General features: G+C 39.1%; 1 protein-coding gene across 10 annotated transcripts in view; it reads right to left on the bottom strand.

Moving 5' to 3' along the window:
• The window catches only part of AKAP13 (A-kinase anchoring protein 13), a 217,662-nt gene that overhangs the window by 24,176 nt on the left and 175,838 nt on the right, over positions 1–17,648 (bottom strand). For 5 of the 10 annotated variants that reach the window (XM_042803862.1, XM_042803863.1, XM_042803864.1 and 2 more), the window contains 4 exons: positions 16,043–16,229; positions 14,692–14,800; positions 6,484–6,526; positions 5,076–5,181 (listed from right to left, as the gene is read on the bottom strand). In XM_042803862.1, coding sequence (XP_042659796.1) covers positions 5,076–5,181; positions 6,484–6,526; positions 14,692–14,800; positions 16,043–16,229 — 445 coding nt within the window. Of the gene's footprint in view, positions 1–5,074; positions 5,182–6,483; positions 6,527–10,494; positions 10,621–14,691; positions 14,801–16,042; positions 16,230–17,648 lie in introns of those variants that run through there. The other 5 variants (XM_042803861.1, XM_042803860.1, XM_042803869.1 and 2 more) reach the window with 3 other exon arrangements.

Genomic DNA, 17,648 nt, shown 5'->3' with positions numbered 1-17,648 from the left:
AACAGTAGTCATGTGTCTGCACAGGTTTCTTAAAAAAATCAGGTAACAGCACCCATGGGTGTGGATTAACATGTTATTGACTCGCAGAGTCTTCTGCATGGGCATCGCACCAGCAGAGACAAAATTTAGTCTGTTCTGAAAGCAGCTCTTTTCTTTCACCTTTGTTTTATATTTGCTTGCTTTGATGACTTACCTCTTTTTTTCTTCTGGGCTCTCATCATGCCCTTCAGCATTTTCAATGAATTGTGTTAAATACAAACACCACACGTAATGTGTATCAAACTTTCAACACAGTTAATTTTTAAGGCCAACCGTAAGACTCATGCTTTGCAACTGCAATTTTAATGGAGAACATAAGCCCCTCCTCAGTGGCTTTACAGCATCACTGCCAGAATATTTTACACCTCTGTTTTCCTTCTGACTAGCAAGTTTTTCAACAGTTTCATGCAACTCCAAGTAACTATATGAAGCTTTCTGGGGAAATGGATATTTCAAACCCTTGAAATATGGCACCACAGAAAGGCAGAGGAACAACAGCAGCACCATAAAAGATTATCTTGTCATCTAGGAGCTATGGTTCAACCTCTGAGCTACTCAGCTTTGGAAAGATGACAAGCACAGCCAGTTTCTCCAACTTTTAGCAGGTTTTGCCTACCCTTCTATCACCACCTGAGTTAGAAATGCTAAATATTAAAAATTTAACACATTTTCCCTGCAGCCTTTTGTGAATTTGGAATTCTTCCAAACACTTTTTAAAGGAAACTCCATAGAAAAACTCCAAATTTGCATTGTAGCAACTTCTTGTCTTTCTATGTACCACCCTACAAAACATTTACCATACAATTCAGCTCCACATCTGTATTTAACTGTTACTGCAGATTTCATGGCATCTGAAAGAAAAGCTTAACCAGCAATTGGAAAAGGCTTCTGTGAGCTTATCTTTGCATTTTGTTATTTATACGACACGTGCCCTTCGCTAAATATTGTCACAGCCCAAATATCAGCCCATGTGAGCAACCGCCATGAAGTGGTTAAAAGAGGTACTGAGCTCTGCAGTTACCCGCAGGGAAACTGTTCAGTCTTTGATGACAAACTCAAATGATTAGTAACTCAGCCTAAGGTTTCCCCTCTCCCAGCACACTCTAGGCAAAATGTCAGTGTCAGAGTCTCTCCCTGCAAAACCTCATAAACAGAAAGTCTATTTACTGGCCCCAAATGCTACTTTGTTCACCAAAAAAAGCAAAACCGGGCGCATTACTGTATGGAATAATCCTGTCTGAAGCAGAAAACCTGCCGAGAAAAGTCTGCTTTGCACATCTCCACCTTCTCTGAGTCATCAGCTTGGATCACCACCCCAGGTAAACGTCCACAGCCCCATTTCTGCATCTACTGACCTGCCCACCTTTAACCATGTCAAGCCTGTCAGGATTCAAGAACTAAAACTCTGCAGCTTAGCCCTTGGCCAATGGTACCAAGCTGACACCTGGCGTTTTGCTGTATTGCCAGGACTTGTGAAGCTTCAGGAGAAAAGATCATCTTACGCTCAAGGTAGATATTGGGACTCTCACGCTTAAAATGTTGAAAGGAGATTCACCATCCTATACTTTAAATGTACCCGATGTTTACTGCAAAGCCCAGAAATTCCAGTCTGGAATAATACCCTGTCTTCATAAAAATCACTGTAAAAAAAACATCTTAATTTAAAGCTAAACAACCCCAGGAAAAAACAGGAAACGAGTGCACCATTTTCAAGAAGGAAACAGCAAACTTCATACATGGGATGCCAGCCATACCACTGAAGCACAAGGTCTCAAAATGAGATTTTATTAGTTCTACTTTTTTTCCCTATGAGAGTTACTGCAACTTTTTTTTTTTAAAAAAGGATTGTGAAAACAAAACCATTTTCCTGAACTATTGGAGCTGCCAGCGTGACCCGAAGCACAGCTTCACGACTGAACCTGCACCGACGTGCACCAGCAGACACGACAGGTACCGCAAATCGGTCGTACGGCCCAAAAGAACAGACCGTGCGCTGCAGCAGCGGATCCTGCTCCAAAATAACCATGAAGCTCTTACCTCCCAATGCTTAAGTCCTACTAGCTTCACTGTTATTTGAGGTACTTCGGCAAATCTATTCCATTTTATCGACATCCTTCCTCTGGGGGCAGGAGAGCTGCTCCCCACCACCATTAGCCCATTGCAACGGCCGAGAGCTGCCAGCACGGCCAGCCCGGGGGGACGGCAGTCACAGAGGAGTTGAGCAAAAGGGGGAGGGCGGGACGATTGCTGCTAACTTCCTCGAAGATGATTTTTGCTACTTCGCTATTGCTTTCATCTTGCCCTACCCTATCTTCTACTGCTAAAAAAAAAAGCCAAAAAAACCTAAAAAGCAAAAGTACAGGCAGGAAAGGATGGGATTAATATTTTAGTAAGTCACAAGTCAAGATGTGACCAACCATTTAAAAAGCAGAGGGTGGTAAATTAAACCCTCTGTGACGTTTAGGATACAGCAAAAGTGAGTTTTAACATACCTCAGTGTTGCTATGTAGTACTTCAGTAAACGAAGTGCTGCAGAAGATTTCCCAGGCAGAAAGGTTTCATGTGTTTGTGCTCCTGCTTCTCTACAGGTCACAAATATTCCCTGTCTCCTAGTCCTTTCAAACACTTACAAGCCTTACTATAGACACCGAAATGCTGTTGGTGGTATAGCACTAGTAACTAGCCTAGTAACTGTGCAAGTCAAGCAAAAAAGAGAAATTACTCATGCTAATTTTTTTTGTCATCATTTCCCAGAAACTCTCTACCAAAATGAAGAAAATTAGTATTTTTTCTTTCTTCTAATTGACAGCTTGATTTAGACGTCACAAATGGGAATCAGTGCACGCTGCTCATAAAAGAAATTTGCTGACTAATACCCAAATAACACAAAGTACATGCCAGATACGGGTAGATTCACACAAACTTCTATCAGTATCACTTCCAGGTAATTCTCCAAACACCCCTTTATTTGTTATTTTTTTTTTTTTACACAACTGTTTACACTATTTTCAAAAAGAGCCATTGCTACTAGTAGGCTCAGATGTGCTTTATTTTACAGTTCATCTTAGAAAATGGTGCATTTCTGAAGGTCTGGAGAAAAGTAAAACCTAGTTGGAAAGAAGCTGAAGCCTCCCCTCCCTCCTGACAGCCCAGACAGCAGCAGAAACCAACTCTTCCTGTCCAACTTCCTCTTTCAAGGTTTGTTGTTTTTCTTTTTAACTCTTGCAGATTTTCATCAGCCATAATCCTTCTGAGAAATCATTGTTCCCAAGAATTTTTAGGTCAAATTATTTAATTGTACAGCTGAAGCCCTAGGAATATATGTAATGCAAACATTCCACCGTGAGCAGAGAAGAAATTGTAACCTGAATGATATTATGGCTTTTTAGTTTGTAAAAATATCAGAACTGATAGAAGCTGCATTTTTTGTAGTGTGTATTATTGGTGGGATTTTGGAGCAATTCTTTATCAATAGTTTCAAACACAATCATGAAATTAGTGAAATCAGACTGCACTTATTTAACAAAAGCAGAGCAAATATCTCAAAGCACTTCTATTTTCTTACCTGTCCCAACCAGATCTCTTTTTTAATATATATAAATACTTCTCTGCAGTTTTTGCTTTAGAGATTACACACCCAAAGTGCAAGAACCAGTTAATGAATTTCCAGTATCGTTCACAGGCTGTGCAACATGCTCCGCAATGTCTCGCCAGTGGTTTGCACAGAGGTTTATACGTAAACAGGTTTTGTTTTTTTTTTTTGACATTGTACTTTGCAGCAGGGAACAGCAGTGTCTTAAAGCTGCTCAGCAGTAGCTCTGAGCCACCTGTACTTGCAGCTTGTATGTTTAAAGGCAGATCCATAAAGAGGAACTGTGCATTAGGATGAGTGATCTCACTACAGCTGCTACCTCATTGCGAAGGTGATGCAATCTTCCAAAAACGTGTATCAAAATGTGTGCTGGACCACAAAAGCACAGAACCCCAGCTATGTTAGAGGAACACTCAGGCTGAAACATCGATTCTTACATCGGGAAAGACTAAAATCAAGTTTTCTCGTGCAGATGAAACGTGACCCCTCCCATATGTGAGTGCTTCAGCCCAGCCTTATTCTGCGATAGGCACAATGCTCATTATGCCACATTTTGTTTCCTGTTTGCTCTTCAGACGCTCATCAGAATATGTAAGCAAGTGTCTCAGGGGCCCCCCAATAGCATTTACCAACGTATTAGCTACACATCACCTACCTATACAATACATATTGCCCACTGTGTGGTAAGGTGCTCTTAGCTTCCGTCAGACATGATAAACCAAGGTGAGATTCAAATAAAAAATCCAACCAAGCCAAAAAAACCCCAAACATACATTAATCTTCAGGGGACAATCTAAGGCAACAACAGTCCATCTGTGTGACGTATTTATCATTAATGTAATTATTTCTATAACCAATGCTGTTCCTAGGAAATTCAGTTGTGCTGAGCAGCGTTTAACCTTCAGCAAATTAAATCCCAGGATATTAAGGATAGAAAAAAGGGGAAAACATAAACGTTGGCCATCACTAAAGGTCATGGCTTGAGCAACTTCTCCAGCAGTGCATGGGACCTTTGTGGCAAAGGGAAAAATAAAAGCAAAACACAATACAGCCTTCAGCAGCCAGTCCTGTCTTCATTTTATTAAACACCTCTCAGGTTCTGTAAAAATTAGATCCATCAATCACTGCAAAGCTGTAACTCATGCTGGAGCACAATCTATTCTCTATAATAAATGAAGCTTCATTCTGTGGGGAAAAGAGGCAAAACCACTGCACAGGAAAACTCACAGATGCATTTCAATTTTAGGGTGCTAAGGTTTCCCATGTACCTATTCCTTATTGCCCCACAGACAATCCTCCCCTCGCAAAAGGAAGAAAAGAAGAAAAAAGAAAGGAAGCCAGGCAGGGACATAAATACCACTCTATGGAAACACACTGAAACACAGAATTCATCTCTGCTACCTGTGGGTATTTCATGGCTGTATAAAACACAAGAAGCACTTACTTTGCTCTTCTTGCTGCTTGACATTTTATTCCTGAGGTAGCTGAAGGTGCGACTGACTTTTGTTACACTTTTACCAGTGGGGACACTGCTGCTCTCTTCAGATATGCTAAAATCAAAAAAGAAAGAGGTTGCTTTGATTTATTTTTTTTTTTCTCCCAAGCACCTATTAAATGGATAGATACTTTTTAAAATGGCAAATGCATTTATTATCCAACAGGGTCACAGGTTGCTTTATGGTGTTATACCAGAGAAAGCAAAGACAAAATGCCAATCCAATAGTTTCTCATTTATTTCAAGGAATCATTTTATCTGTTTTTAAGCAATCTCCACTCTCAAACCATGCCACAGCACCCTCTGCTGCTTCTGTGCCCAAATAACCACCATCCAACTTGCAGCATCTGCCAATATTGCAGATATGCAGTCAGCCTTGGCATTTAATCATTGATATTTCAGACAGAAGGGGATAGACACATCCTTTAAAGAGAAATCTACTTCCAGAGAAAAGCATTTAATGAACTCTGAAAAGGCAGAGAGTGTCATTAACAGAAATCACACTGTCTGCAAAGCCTCCCCTGAGAAATGAGCATACCAATATTAAGCAATAATAGCAATAGTTATTTGTATTAATTTAGGCATTTCTGGGACACCAGATATTTTCTGCCAGTCTTTACATGCACAAGCTTCTAAATGCTTTAGCTTCTATGGAAGAATAAGAAATTATGGAGGAAACTATTACTGCATTATAGGACAGTCTGTCAATACGAAATACAACACAAACCAAAAGGAGAACGAGAGAAAAACAAATTAAATCAAGAAGAAAACAGCAGCGAGCAGGGGTGAAGAGCCTCCCAGCCACAAAATAAAGCCGAAGCTATCAGTGACACAGAGACCAGACACCCAGCTCCTTTGGTGCCACAAACGTCCTTCCTCCAGGGAAGTGCTTTGACAGCTAGCACTCACCAGAAAGATTATCTCCTCTCTACAGCTTGCAAGGACGAAAAGTAATGTACAAAAACATGATTGTTTTGGCCTTCATTATAGAAATATAATGAAATATTACAGAAATATAATTAAATATTACAGAATTAACCAAAGGGAGGAACAACTACTTTTAGTGTAAAATATAACTCAGGGTAAACTGATATTGTTTGAGAATAGATAATCTGGTATGTTATTAGCTATGAATAAACACAAAGCCTTGTTAGAGATGAGACCTAGAACAGACTTTCATATTCTATGATCCAAAATATTCTTCAGCCTTGAAGACACACAGGACTGATTTTCACAAGCCTGACAACTTGTGATTTCAGCTGAAGGGCACTGCTGCCAGGAAGGCTTTTGGGTGTCCAAATGAGAGCCCACTGCAGAAGCCACACCAGAAGAGACGTGAACCCCCAGAATACTGTACCTCTGAACCGAGGAACCCGTGGGGCCGCCAAATGCCTGCGAACCTGAAAAGATCGGAGGGGTGGGGAGTGACACATTAGACTGCAATCTTAGCCCACTGATTTTAAAAAACATAGTTTGCATATGTGGATGGTTCAAAGAGGAAGGGGACATGTTTTCCAGAAGTGTTTAGAATAGATTTCATGTGTTCAGGATAAAGCCTGTTCCCTGTATCCTTAGGTGCTCTCAAAGTAGATGCTGAGGTGAAAGCCTGCTTAGAATTTTTATTGTCCTTCAGCTACTAAGCAAAGGATGTGCATCTGCTAAATTTGCTGGTAAATCAGGGTATCTGAATCAGAATTGCCAATTCAATGACAATAGGTATAAATGAGAATCAGTCTGTCACAATGCTTTTATTTATACACCACTAGAAAGAATCTATTGTATAACACATCCGGGTTTTATGTATAAAACTTTTCTGCTTGATAAAATTATAGTTCATTTTCCCATCAAAATCCCGAAACACTTCATAAAGAGTAAGGGAAACAAGCGAAGCCTTATTCCATTTTCCACGAAACGCTACCAGCCTAGGGCTTAGTCACAAAACAGTGTGCTTGAGGAAAGTCTGACTTTTGACATGAAGCTGAAGCACTGCCAATGACACAAATTCTCTTTATACCACAAGAAACGAGCTTGCACAATGCATTTGGAGCAGATTAGGTAGCTGACACCATTTACCAGAACCATCGAAGAATACTGAAAAATCAGGATGAAACGATCCAGAGAAGAGGGGGCTCTCTCCAAGCTAACCGGGCTTGTCAGGACTCCAGAAAACCCTCACTACAAGCACTGTTTGCAATCCTATCTGAAGTCCAAGAAGCAGCATGACTGATCATCTTATTATGCTTCTGCATATACATTGTAAGAAAAACAGTACTTTGGCTTCAAATTCTGTCAACATATTAAAGCTAGGGGTGAATGCAAAAGAGCCACTTGACATCAGAGACAAAGATGATCCTCTATCCAAAAGCAGTAAGTGCAATAGGAAAAACTGTGCATACAATATTATGCCTTATGATTCTAAGATACACATTTTCCTAACTGCTGATTCAAGTGTCAATACAGTCTGAGACAGAAATATCATTTCTTCATATTCAGAAACTAAAAGAGAGGCATACCCCATTACCTAATCCCTACTAGATCTCTGTTAATATCTCCCTTGCAAAATCTTTCATCTAATTAATGATCTATCCAAAAATACTTCATAGTATATATAGTAATACTGTAACATTTATCAGATGAAGTCTACTATTCAATTTCCTGACTGTGCTGGGTTTTTATATAATATCTACTACCTAAGTGCCTACTAAAATCACACAAGTAATTTACCCCAATCCCAAATCCCTGGTTAATGCTCCAGGGACTCTGGTTCACATTTCAGCTCTAGTTTGCTTTTAACATGGGTTAAGCCCCCTTAGTCTTTCCTTTTTTTAATAGATTCATCAATTTGACTGGATTTAAGTATTTCACAAACCTTTTTGTTTCTTTGCAGTTAATGTAAGAAATATGAAGGAACGCTGAACCAAGAGCTGTAATAATTTGATATTTGTGTCTGTTTTTCAGCACCTTGAGAAAGTACATTGCATGGGAACTTCAATTATGTACTATTTATCTTTTACTGCAATAGTATTTTATCTTAAAATTGGGAGATTATTGACACTGGCAGACAAAATGGATCCAGACAAAAAACAAGGTGAAAGACTTTTTATGATTTCATATTTTAGGTTACAATATAACATCATATGATCACCACTGTGCTGGCAAGCTATAAAGCCCATGAAGATAAGAATAGAAAACCACACATTTTCTCACCTTCAGTTTTTTTTTTTTTTGAAGTAGAAGAGGGGAAGAAAGTTTTATTTCCATAATTTTTGTGTTTCCTATCATGACCAGGTTCAAAACTGAAAAGCTAAAACTGACTTCACAACCCACAAAAGAAGATAGTTTTGTTCAAAGGTCAGGACTGCTATCTATGTCCAATGAATCTTGTCTAGGAGCCAAATTTGGTGTACTTATCTGAACACCTTTTAAGCATCACCCACCCAAATTATTTCATATGGTAGCTGGACTTGAAATAATTCATCAAGGTCCATTGTGCAGAAAGCAGTGACTGGACTAGAATGTTGCAAACAAAAGAAACCACCTTGCAACTCCTTAATGCTGACAGTAATTAAACTTTTGTGGGTCAAGCAATCCAAAGGCTTCATAATGGTTTTCTAAAATGCACAGACTGGCTTGTCCAGCTGCCTGATATCCACGTCTTAAATACGTCATGATATCAAACAAACTGCAACTAATTCTCCATCCTCTAGAGAAAAACAGGCATAGAGAGGTTGAGGAGCAGTAACTGAAATGCAAGTGCAATCTCAGTGTTAACACATCCATCCTCTTATGAGAAATGAACACTGAAGACATGAAAAAATAAACAAACTGGTCTGGGATTACTACATGAAAAATGCCCATCGCCAAAGCAGTTTTATGAACAGCTGTGGCTAAACCAACCTTTATATAAAGTCACCACAGTACCCTCAAATATGTGGGAATAAAACACATGTAAAGAAAGTAACATTTTTGAGACAATATCTGACATTATTTTAAATGCTCATCATTAACAGCAGCAGTGATGAGGGAGAGAAGATAAATACTGGCTAACAGAAATACACCCCAAAATTGCTATGGCCTAACCTGACTATTAGGCATTAATTAAATGGTTGGGTGCAAACATAAATAATAAAAAAGAGAAAAACAAACCAAAACCCCCCAAAAACAAAACAAAACCAAAACAAATCCACCAAAAAGCTTAGCCAAGAGCATGACATCAACACGCAGCTGTGTGCTTGCAGTCCTCTTTGTGGGGACCCTGAATTGTGAGTTTTGTTAAAGCAGAAGAGAAGGACAGAGCAAAAGGGAAGGAGGAAGGAGCTTAAATATGGAATTGCGTAGTATTACACCTGGAAAGAGCATGGGACTTTCTTGTACAATGGGACAAACCCACAGCAAAGCCTGGGAATGGAAAGGAGAATTTAGATACCTACAACATGGATTGTGTGGAGATTTTTTAAATTCAGGAAGTAACCAAATCTGTTGGACTGGAAACCAATTTCCCCCATCCCAGTATGGACAGGAGGGATGTGGGCTAGCTTCCTTGCAAACCTTTGATTTTAATTAACTAACGCAGCCGCTCTGAATTTTCTCTTTAGATAGAGAATTATCTGTTCTGGTTTATTTCAACAGTCTAATAAAACATGCTTAAGAAATAGGAAACATTTTCAATTATCTTTGATATGCCTATTTAAAAAAAGCAAGAGGAATCCAAATTACTTTAATTCAATCTTCTGCCTTAGTTGGGTTTCTTTTAGCAATGGAGTTTGCAGGAAGGGAAAAAAGCTACCATGTAACACTGGCCTGTTTCCCAACAAAACTATTCTGATTATAGTATCAGGACCAAGATATGAACTGCTTGACAATTTAAGGTGTTCGGCTGCAATGTATGCTTTTTGTTCAGTACAGGAACTGTGAAGTTGCAATCAAGATTTTCAGAATTTAATATCAGGGCTCCTTCTCCTATTCTCATACTTCCACCAAGCAATGTACTCACTCTCACCTATGGAAAGGCAAGGATCTACATCTTAACTCCATGCACTGCAACAGTCTCAAGACAAGCACTTTGGTTATAATAAAAATGTAACGCCTGTATTGCTGGTCAGTGGCAGATGAGGATACTTGCCATATGGATACAGACCAAAACTAACCAGATGAGATATGGTGCTGATGTACAAGACTCTCTGGATTATAATTCTTTTATCTGCTATTAGTATTCAGACACAGGACTAGGATAATGCTGCTAGACATCATGTAACAGAAAGGTTAGTTCAGTGTTTGCAAGGTGAAACTTCAAAGTATAAAGCAGAAAACCAAATTTTCCTTTGTTTCCACCCATAATGGCTGCAATGCACAGAAAACAATTACTTACTATCCAACTCCTCCTCATCATCACTGGAAGAAGAGCCAATAGAAAAGAGAGTTTTAGACTTAGGAATGAGTGGAGAGATGCTGAAGGAGAAGGAGATTCGTCTCGATGGTCGAGTCCGGCCCTGGGCTGAGAAGTGGGTTAACAGCAGACTTTAGAGCATGCTTGAAAATGCATTTAATAATAAAAAGGAGAGGAAAGTGGCCAAAGCAAACTATAACCAAAGCAAAGGAATTGTCTGCAAAGCAGCTGGCTTCAGAAAAGGCACAAGAAACAAAGCATTGAGAACATGCAAGTTCCAGAGGATGCAGGTCTCACTGCATGCATAACTCGAGGTTCAAGGCTTTCCTTATTTTTGTTGGCATCTTTTTATAGGACCTCTTCATGAAGACTTACATGTGAACAGTTATTTTGCCAAAGAGAATACCAACAACATAGTGGATCTCTGGAAAAAGGCCATCTGCTTCACTGGAATAACTGCCAGGGAGTCAAACTAGAACAACTCAAGGTATTTAACAGTGCTTTTTGCAGTTAAATGACACAACAAAGCTGCCAGATATTAGCATGGATAATTTATCTGAAGTGTTGACTTCATCTACCTGGGGAGGTTCCTGTCATTTTTACCTCTAAAAAAACCCAAACATTTTGATAACATTACGCCCTTCAATACTTCCAGATTTCAAAAGAAGACATCTAAATTTCCTTTATTTTCTTCCAAAATAGAACATAAAAAACAAGCACCTCTTCTCCTGCCTTCTTCTAAAACTCACAGTCCTTGTTTTAAAGAAACTGCCTAAACATGAGAAAAACCCCTCTGCACCCTCTTCTGTCCTTGTCTGAAAGATGTCTACCAAACAGTGCCAAACTTGGCAATCAGTCTGTGACATTAAATCTCCCATCATTTATTTTTAAGAGCAGCTCTTGCACAGCCACAGCTTTGAAACAATTCTTTGTAAGTATAATCTTCTCTGGAAAGATATGTAGAAGCCAGCCAGCCACTCTTAACTGAAACTGCTACACAGCCTCCTATGAAGATGCCCAAGCGCTACATTTCCCAAACCTCATCATACAAGCACAGGTGGAAACCTCTGAGCTGTGACCTGATCAGTGTCAGGCTGCTGGATACCCACTGCTGACATGGTACATCCATGTGTCCTGGGGAAAGGTGACTGGGACAGGGCTGGGGAAACTTCCCCTGGCACAGGTGTGACCTCGGGGTCCTACATTAAGCAACTATATTAAACATCTTCAGTGCATATATTCAGGCACTTTTAAGTCATTCCATGGCACAAATAAATCAATTTGCGTGTGCGACAGGGAAAAGAGGCTAAAGACTTTATCGGTATTAAGCTTCCAAGAGAAAGAAGTAGCAATTATTACTCTCTTTGAATAAAACATGTCCTTTCAGCCACATACAAAGAGAATTTTTTGTATTGCTGATATGATGACCTGAAACTGAATTCAGGGTATAAAAATACTACCCAAGGAATATCGAACGCAATGCAAGCAATGCAAAGCAAACTCCACTGAAATTTTCCTTCAGCCACTAGTCATAACTGCCAATTGCCTAGAGGTGATTTGACTAAAATTATGTGCACACTTTTCCAACGTAAGCAGATCAACCCTAGAGCGACCCAATGAAAGGCATTTAAATTGAAGAATTCTTAGCAAGATTCATGCATTAATTTTGTTTAGACTGCCTTTCAAAGGAGTTGTTCTAGCATCCAGACCTGAAGAACATGACTAGGCAACACTGCTTTCTTTCTTCTGTAGTCTACTGTCTATTTAGACTAAAAGTCAAGACGAACAATAATACTTTACTGTAAATAGAACCACCTCCTCCAGCACAGTTCAATTCAACTTCCATTTGAGTGGTTTTATTTATAGCAGTTCCTGGCTTTATAACAATGCTCCACACTGGAAATTTGCTATTCCAAAGCCGAAAGCAGTCTTCCGAGCACTCCAGCCAACAGCTCTTGTGACCTCCCTCTATAAAATGCTAAAGAATTAACAGTTGTGAATGGCCACAGCAGCTCTTGGAACATCTGAGACATCAGATGGAGTGCGGGCTAGAATCTCAGTCTTGGAAATTGCTCCTGCCTCAGTACATATTACAATAAACTGGAAAAATAAGTGAAAGCCCTCCATATGTTTATTCAATTGGATTAAGTTTTTGAAGCTTTTTTGCAGATCACATTGCTTTTTTCCCATTCAGATACATTTGCAGGGATCAGAGATTTTTTTTTTTTTAAATACCTACCACAAAATTATGCAAGTGGAATGAAGAATTAAAGTTTTCCTAGAATACACATCCATGAAATCAAGAAATTATTGTTACTCTGAAGTATTCTGCTGCAGTAATATGAATGTCAAACCAGGGTGATACAAGGGACTTTATGGACCAAGACCTTCTTGTAAAAGGCACTAAGCTGCTTCACGTGTATTTATGATCACAACTCAAGTAACACTATTCTTCTTGCAAAGTGACTGAGGAAGAATGAAGGTTACTAAGGTTTCCAAAGTCAGGAAAGTGTCAGAGTTGGGAAGAGAATCTGTGACCTAAAATTTCAAGGTGAGTAATCAACTGCTTCAAATGCATTGCTTTTCAGAAATCACCTTCCTATAAAAATGAGGCCTTTCTGAGGTGTCTCAGATTAACTATTGAGAAAATAAAGCTCACAGAAGCATTAGTAATGTTTAACTTCAGTGTCCAAATCTGCCTTGAAGCAGAAGACTAATCCTGTTATTTCTTCCACAGCCCCTATGGAAAGCTTACTATATCTTCCCTTTTCCTTCTCTCTCAACTAGACCATCATGGCTAGGCTGACTCTAGAAGATGGGATAATCAAACTTCTCTACCACCAGCTCAGGCCTTGATGGCATTTTTAACGTGGGTCATAAGACAGAGGAGAGCGGAAAGGCAGCAAGTTGTCCAATTCCAAGAGAGAGGCCCAAATCCTCCACTGCCATCACCTGCTGCCCTGGGCCTGACGGAAAGTCTCAAGGGAGAGGGACATCAGTTGCAGCCGGCCAGGCTCTCTCAGCCACCGTCAGTGCATTTTTGGGGAGCTAGCTGAGTTAGTTATGGTGCCTGATTAGCAACTGGATGCAATGCCAATAAATCCGTTGCTTCAAAAAAAAAAAAAAAAAGAAGGCCTTCAGTTCAAGTAGGAAAGAAGGTGCACCATTACACAGAGCAGGAGCCAGCCTTTTCACACGACAGATCCACTGGTGCTTTGGTGACTGTTAATGGGGGACACATCCATTAGGCCGCATCCTTATTAATCATGCAAGAACCATGGCAAAGAATTTAAAAACATCTCCTAAAAGCATAATCTCTATGAGTTTCCTCCAGCAAGCCTCCTAAATGAATAAAACTCCTTTCTTAAAAGCACCTTTCCCTTGTTTAGCTTTGTAAGGAAGAAGCATGTTATTAAAAAGGAAAAGATCAGAGACCCTCACAGATTGACAAGACATGACCTAAAATGTCAATACAATTTCTGGCTGGCAATTAATAGAATGAAAACATGTGTAACATGGCCCTTGCTAAGCATATCCAGCTGCAGCTTTCTGAATTACTTTTTCAGCTTAAAGAATCAATTCAATGAAGTTGTAAAAATAAGTGCTTGTTATCGCTTCCATTAAACTGAAAAATTTCACCTAATCATCTTTTATTGTTTTCTTCATGAATGAGATTCAACAAATTACACCCAACTGCCCCAAAACATTTAACTCAAAATAAATAGCAACAAACCCCCATAAGGAGACCAAGACATGGATTCTCAAGTTTCCATATATCAACTTTCAAAAAATCTAGAAGTAGAAAAATAAGATTTCAAGTGGAATTTACCTGGCATCAAAGGAAGAAATTCTGAAAGGATGCAAAGTTCAAACTTTTTTTTTTAACAACAAACTCAAGGAATCATAGTTTTCATACCAGTAGTCTAATTAAGAAAAAAACAAACAAAATAAACCCAACAGAACTGGAAATACCAGGGATACTTTGGAAAGAACAAGACATGGACCTGAACTGAATGAGTTGTCTTTCTACACCCACAATTCCATGGAGCACTGAAACATACATTTCACATAATATAGGAAAGCAAGAGCAGGTACTAGCAAATTCTGCCTTGGGAAGGTAGCAAGATATACACAATGATACAGACAACAGAATAGATAAGGGAAAACTGCATTACTCACTGTCCAGCACTGGTTTACTGATTGACATTAGAGACATAGATTTGGTCAGTGGAGATGAAACAGCAGAAGAACAGAAATTAAATCCTTGTGGCTGCGATGTTTGATGCATCTGCAGAAAATAAAATAACCACACTGAGTAAATATGCCAAGAACAACAATACCATCCCGACTTCAGATGACAGTTCAGTGTTCACATTTACTGAAACTCTCACTTTCAAACAGTGGAAAATTTAAATGATCCCAGTATAAGTTAATAGGTGCAAAATGCAAGAACCATGAAAAATGTAATCAGTGTTGCACAGGTGAAATGCAACATTTTGTTTTGTCTTCTAAGTGTAAGACAACTAATTATGCAACAAACATAGAGAGACTAGCTGCTTGATTTTCTTGCAGAATATTACAAGATGGATATTGTTAACTGTCTGATGGCCACTGAAATTACAGCTGTGATTCCAACTCCTCAGCATAACTAGACTGTGGTTTAAGATGGTAAAAAATCTGATGCTTAGCAGTGCGTTTCCCAAAAATGCCATTCCTCAAAGCAAGAGAAGACATGACAGTCTTGACATAATAGCTCTGCAGGCCAGATCTTCTAAGACCCATTTACTGCCTTGTTGTATAGCAGTGACTCTACAAGGTAAAGAGACTGGCTGGCTAATGATTCTGGCATGAACCCAGAAAATACTATGGCTGAAACTTCAAACTCAGAAACCCAGAGTATTTATGGTATTTAAGACTATAAATGCTTCTTTAATAAAAATAAGGAGAGACTCATAATATTGTGGCCCATCTGTCCTTAATAGCTATCATTGACTTCCGCTTCAGAGAGATCACTAAATTTTCTTAACATGCAATTAACATTTTGCTTAACTATTGATTATACTAATGGGCCTTTTGATTCTGGTTATGCCTATGAAAGAAAAATAATCTTTATTTTCCTCCTACAATAAGAAAATAAACCCAAAAACTTTAGCAGATAAAGTACTACTATTTCAGGCCTGCAAAAGACAGCATAAGCATTAATTGTGGAAGGCTCACAACACCTGCAACTGACAGTATCACTATATCCATGCTAAAAAGTTAGTAACTTTTTCATGATTATTCGTGCAATCAGTGAAAGAAAACTATTAAGTTTGACGTTCTCACACTGAGACTTCACTCATCAACCACATTGCCCCAAAGAACCAAGTAGAAAATTTGACACAGTGGAAATTCCTCTGTGTTAAAGGTTTTAATAATATTACATATCTAGCATGGAAGCCTTCACAGTGAGACTGTCACTTGGGAAAATTACTTCCAAAATATGATAGTAGCATTTTCTAGATATCTAACAACAGTTGGACAGCTTTACCTGGTGATTGTAGTCTCTGATTTCTCCTTGCTCAAGTTCTTCAGTGAGCAATACCAGGGACCCGCACTGATTGCTGCTGGCAAGGGGACTCCGTCTGAGGTCTTTTGAGCTCAGAGAAGCTGCCTCCAAGTTTGTAGAGGGCTTCTTGGTCTCACTAGAGTCTCCAGCAAGGCCTTCTAGGCTGTAACTAATGAGAAACCATGGAGATTAGATGCTGACAAGCTCTTAGGGATCAGTGTTTTTCAGCATGTAACTTTCAAGTGTAAACCGAGGCAGTCATCAACTGAACCGTGCAGGCAAATGCTGATGTTATTCCTCAGCATGTTACTTCTCAACAACCAAGTACAGATAGCAGTGGAGTGGCTTCTATTTTTTTTTTCAGAACAAATAGCAGCATCTTTGTGCCTCTAATCAGACAAAGCAGTTGCTTGAACAACAATTTAAGCTCCTGGTCAATAGCCTTTCTTTCTGTTTTGCCTTTTTTTTTTTTTTTTCCTTACTATTCTTGAGTGGTACACAGATAAATCCAGAAACATCCCTTCTAGAGATTTTGGTATTTCCACATATTCTCTTTGCTACGTTTTTATTAGGCTCTCCCTTGGAATAAAGCCATTCAAATTAAACTACTTTGTATGTCATGGTGCTGCCTGTCCTGGATCGACATCCCTCTGAGCAGCCACAAAATCAGCTCTGGGCTGCCCATAACGTTCCTCTCTGCAGACACATCCTCTGAATTTATTCTGCACTTGCCACTGCACAAAGCTTTGGCACTGATAATGTGCCTTCTTTCTGCCAAAATCAGTTTATTTTTTTTCCTCTTCTGTTTTGGATTTTTTTTGTTTGTTTTTATTCAATAAATGTTGTCTCCATCAGCCAATCAATCCTATTTTATCATTTGCTGAGGAAGCTAGGTCTTGTCCAATGAAGCCAGACAATCACTCCAAGCTAAATAAAATACCAAACTTTTGCTTGAAGAATTGGTCATAATAAAAGGTTTGGCCAATCTCTGTAGAGCCAGCTGATGATAGATAAGTGACCACTACAGAAAGATGTTAATACACTCTCTTCTTACCTACACAAAACACCCCCTCTTTCACATGTGGCTATTTCTGTCTGATATATCTTGGCCTTTATATTTTGCTTCTGACCCTCCTGCTCCTCATGCACAGGCATTGATAAACCCACTGCAATGCCAGTTTGGGTTAATGTGCAAGCTTCACAGATTCTACCTCACAGTACACTTGCGCAACTCCGTGGTTAACATTTGATTTGATTCTCACAAAGTCCTGCTAATTTGAAGCAAGGACTATCCTGGCTATATATCCCAACCTGAGGTTAATCATGACATCCAAGCGGCCAACAATCCAACATATAAACAAATCAAAGAGAAAACATACTATAGACTATACAGATTATTTAAACAACCAGAGAAGCTTTAAATCCAGGTAGACTTGCATAGTAGTGATTAATGTTCTGCATTCCTTTAGAAGCATTAAGTAGATGATAAATACACGTCTTCAAAGCAAAAATGGCAATACAACTTGAATAAGCTTAAGTAAATTTTTTAAGACTTTTTTCATGGTAATTAATGAGAAGAAAAACTGGC

This window comes from Tyto alba, unplaced genomic scaffold (assembly GCF_018691265.1).
Source record: "Tyto alba isolate M040663 unplaced genomic scaffold, T.alba_DEE_v4.0 Super-Scaffold_41, whole genome shotgun sequence".
Lineage (NCBI taxonomy): Eukaryota > Metazoa > Chordata > Aves > Strigiformes > Tytonidae > Tyto > Tyto alba.
Note: the sequence above shows the minus strand (reverse complement) of the source record. Positions and strands in the feature narration are given on the sequence as shown.